The 3940-nt window shown below is 38.3% G+C and overlaps 1 protein-coding gene across 1 annotated transcript; it reads right to left on the reverse strand.

Moving 5' to 3' along the window:
- Positions 1 to 486: 486 nt before the first annotated feature.
- LOC102808111 (allatostatin-A receptor-like) lies at positions 487 to 1668 on the reverse strand. Its single transcript, XM_006811144.1, has one exon. It carries the CDS (start codon positions 1666 to 1668, stop codon positions 487 to 489), a length of 1182 nt encoding a protein of 393 aa, XP_006811207.1.
- Positions 1669 to 3940: the final 2272 nt, after the last annotated feature.

Raw genomic sequence — 3940 nt, forward strand, 5'->3', positions numbered from 1 at the left:
GAAATCAAGCAACATATAAGAATCGGTGCACGAATCTTCGTGCAACAATCCCTAGAAGTACATTGATATATTGAGAGCTAACATACATTCTACTGTAAATGCAACGTTTAACTCTACCACATAATCTCTACGTATATATACTGCATAAAATAATATAAGAGATTTAATCGATACGCGCCACAAATACAAATGTTAATCAATTATAGAAGCGTGATGCGATCGAATACTTAATAGATTATACGCTTTTAGAACAATAGTGTTGTTAATTATAATAAGTATACGAACACTTATCTGATTAAGTTGTAGTTTAAAAACATCGCATTTAGCTCAGGTTGACACAGGTCAAATGCATGACTGCACAATGCCAGCGGAATTCCATAATTTTCGGATAAATTAACATTGCATGTTTGATACGACACTAAGAATTTACTGATAGTAGATATAAAATATACGACACCACTTTCTTCATTTTTGTCCAGTTCAAGTTTATGTTCTGTGCAACATTTTCATTTTGTACTGTGGGCTTTGTCCCGGGATTCTGGAGAGTGAAGTTGAGCACGACATAAGAGATCGACGATTTCTAGATCTGTTCGAACTGACAAACTCAGACGCCAATGACCTCTTGCGCACAGGCAGACCATTTCGTGTGAAGGCTTCTTTGAATGCAAGACGATATCTTCTACTAGCAATGTTGTAAACATACGGATTGACTGCAGAGTTCAACAGTAAAAGACACCCAGATATGTTATGTAGGCAGTCAGTGCATTCATTGGCAAACATTTCTCGTCCATTGATCTCCATCAACTCGGCCAAAAGTCCAACCACTCTGGGCACAACACACACGAATAAGATCACAGCAGTTGCTATGCATACTCGGATGATGTGCTGATCATCGTGATTGCTATGACGAGCGCTATTCATGGCAACAGCTGCTCTCCAAAGTTGATACGCAGCGAGCGAGTATAGCGTAGTTACACATACCATGGAGGATATGGTGAGCACCATGAACGCCACACCGGGAAGAAACCGCAGCGTATTGCTTCTGATGACGGGCGCAGAACAGTCAATTATCATCGGTACGTTCAGCGTTGCGCCTATGAACCAACTTAAAATTATGAGAAGTACATTTTTGGATCGCTTACCAACAATAAACCGATACTTCAGGGGGCTCTTTATCGCTAGGTAACGTTCGATGCAAATCAGAACAACAGTGGTGAGTGATGCGAGCAGAGAAACGTCGATTAGAATTCCAAACGTACATTGGAACGCCTCGTTAGCAATGAAATTGCAACTAGCGGCATCAGAGCCGACACAGATAAACACTGACCAAATCAGGATGGAGTAAAGAAAATCAGCAACTGCTAAATTCACCAGATACCAGTTCGTTGGGGTGTGGAGCGCAGGTACTCTAAACACTACAAACATGAAAGCCGCGTTTCCCACGATTCCCAGCGTGGACACTGTTATGTACAAGATAAACTGAGTTTGCTGGTCAATGTAACACAACGCCGACATATAAGACACGTTGTCCGTGTAGTTGGCATTCGAAAAATTCGCGTCCGTTCCATTACCTATTTCCACGGTGCTATCTGCAAATACTGTATCGACTCTAAGAAAAAGATAAAACAAGTGGAAGAGATAGATGATCGTTAATACCAGAACAGACATGCTTCGTCAACCAAGTATTGTTTGCAATGAAATTCACTCTGTGATGAATGGATATGAAATAAACATTATAGGACTACCTACACGCACCCGTCGCATAAATCAACATTTTTATAATACACATAAATCGGCACATATTATTAATTCGTGATAACAAAAGTTATATCTAATAAGCTAAAAAAATTATAATAACCTGCAAGGCATCGTGAAAGTTGATCCACGGCAAGAGGATCAGCGTGTTTTCTTCAAATGCTCAAACTGTTTCTCTAGTTATAATTCACGGCGAACGTTGCCGCAACCACGCCCATCTATATTTTATGCAGATAAACAACACATGTCAATCACAAATAAAGTAGATGAAAAAAAACAATCATGCGAACCTATTGTCTGAATGAAAAACGTATTGAGACGTTTGCGATGTAGCTGTTATCAAATGACAGGATCCACGAACATTCGATGATGGTGTTAAACATCGTGACTGTGAAAGAGCATATTCACTCGTAAGATAGTTACCATGGGAACACATCCATTATGATACCATATTATCTGTGGTTGATCACATTTGTTAATCAGATCACATTGCCATTTGAATTTGGCCAGGAACATAAAGCTTACAATCAACCTTCAATCACTTTCGTGTATCGAACCAATAAACAATTACATAAACATTCAATTGCGATTAATTACATATACATGACTTACGCATAGTACCACGTGATATACATCAGTTGTAGTATACCCACAGTAATGTATTACTCGTGGACGACACTGAACTTGATGTTATCCTTCTACGACCAAGCAGCCATTTTGATAATCACTATGGAGTATATATTTAAGGACTGAGGTCACTGTTTGGTCAATGGAATATTTAATGGAATTCTATGTTAGGTATTTCACCGAATTAGATTGGTTTGGTATTTGACCGCAAATTATTTGCAATAGTACACGGAGATTGTGTATCACTGTGATAGGACTGCTACGAACCTTGTATAATTTTCCGTCAATTGCACAATTGAGCACACGTCCACAAACTTTATAGAATCGGAATGTCAAACCGAATGTCCTTGGGCATAACTAAAATAAAACTCTTGATGTCAATAACGCATCAAGTTTCCATTCTTTTCATAAACAGCTCTGCGTGTCTGAGCTGCGAATGACATGTGCCCGCATGTTCCAGAAGAGCTTGCCATTCCACGCATCGCATATAAAACAGGCAAACACTGGAGGCGCATTATATTAACGGTGACGCGTTCACACGCAGTGCCGAGTTTCATTCGAAGTAGATTCGAATATCTCAATATCTTCGATATCTCAAGCGCCTACGGTTCGCACAATATCTCGCGTACAATCGTATCGTTGCCCATTTGTATAAAATATAGCAGATACATTATAGATTTTTTTAGATAAGTGTCACAGAATAACATTTACACCGTGACCAAGGACGAATAGTCGTACCTCATATTATTTTATGCATTAAACAAAACAACTATTATTAGTGCTACCCTTTCCGAGACTGTACGTTCCACTGCTTTTCCGAGACATTCTATAAGGTAAAATAATATGTTGTAACGTCAACATAAACATGTGTAGACTATGTATGAGAAGATTGGTGAATAATATGAAGTCCATGAGTATAGCTTGACCCTCAGGATTTAATTTAGCGATGATGGTGCCTAGGGATATTTAAGCAGCTATGAATTATTAAACAGAAGCGAATATATATATATATAGCGTATATATAGGGATTAATGCAAGAGAAATATAAAGTCTAATGGAATCAAACTAATTTCAATGGTACTTATGAATCGGTATAGGTAATGTGGTTGGGAATGAAACAGATGACCTCATCCACACTGCTATTATTATTGTTATGATATATTATATCTACCTCACCTTCACCTTCTGAAATATTGTCAACGGTAAACCGAAAATCAGCGACAATAAATGCTATCCCAATTTATCTATATATGTTACACTGGCGGCACTATCGACACAATGAGCCATAATTCAATCTATATCTATCTGCAGGACAATCATTATACACTATATTATTCAAGAGATACATGTCGATTCAAATTTTTCCACAACGTCGATTGAGTGAATGACCCACGGGTCATCGCGTGTTGGACACTGATATGAACGTCTGCAATAAATCATTACAATCCTAAGTGAACATAAACAGATTGTTTAACACATACATTCAATATAATCCCGATACCTAATCCTGCATAATACGCTGCGTGTGTTCAATTTGTTTACACGTCTTGTTGGCTTC

This window comes from Saccoglossus kowalevskii, chromosome 3 (genome assembly GCF_978046115.1).
Source record: "Saccoglossus kowalevskii chromosome 3, keSacKowa6.1, whole genome shotgun sequence".
Taxonomy (NCBI): Eukaryota; Metazoa; Hemichordata; class Enteropneusta; family Harrimaniidae; genus Saccoglossus; species Saccoglossus kowalevskii.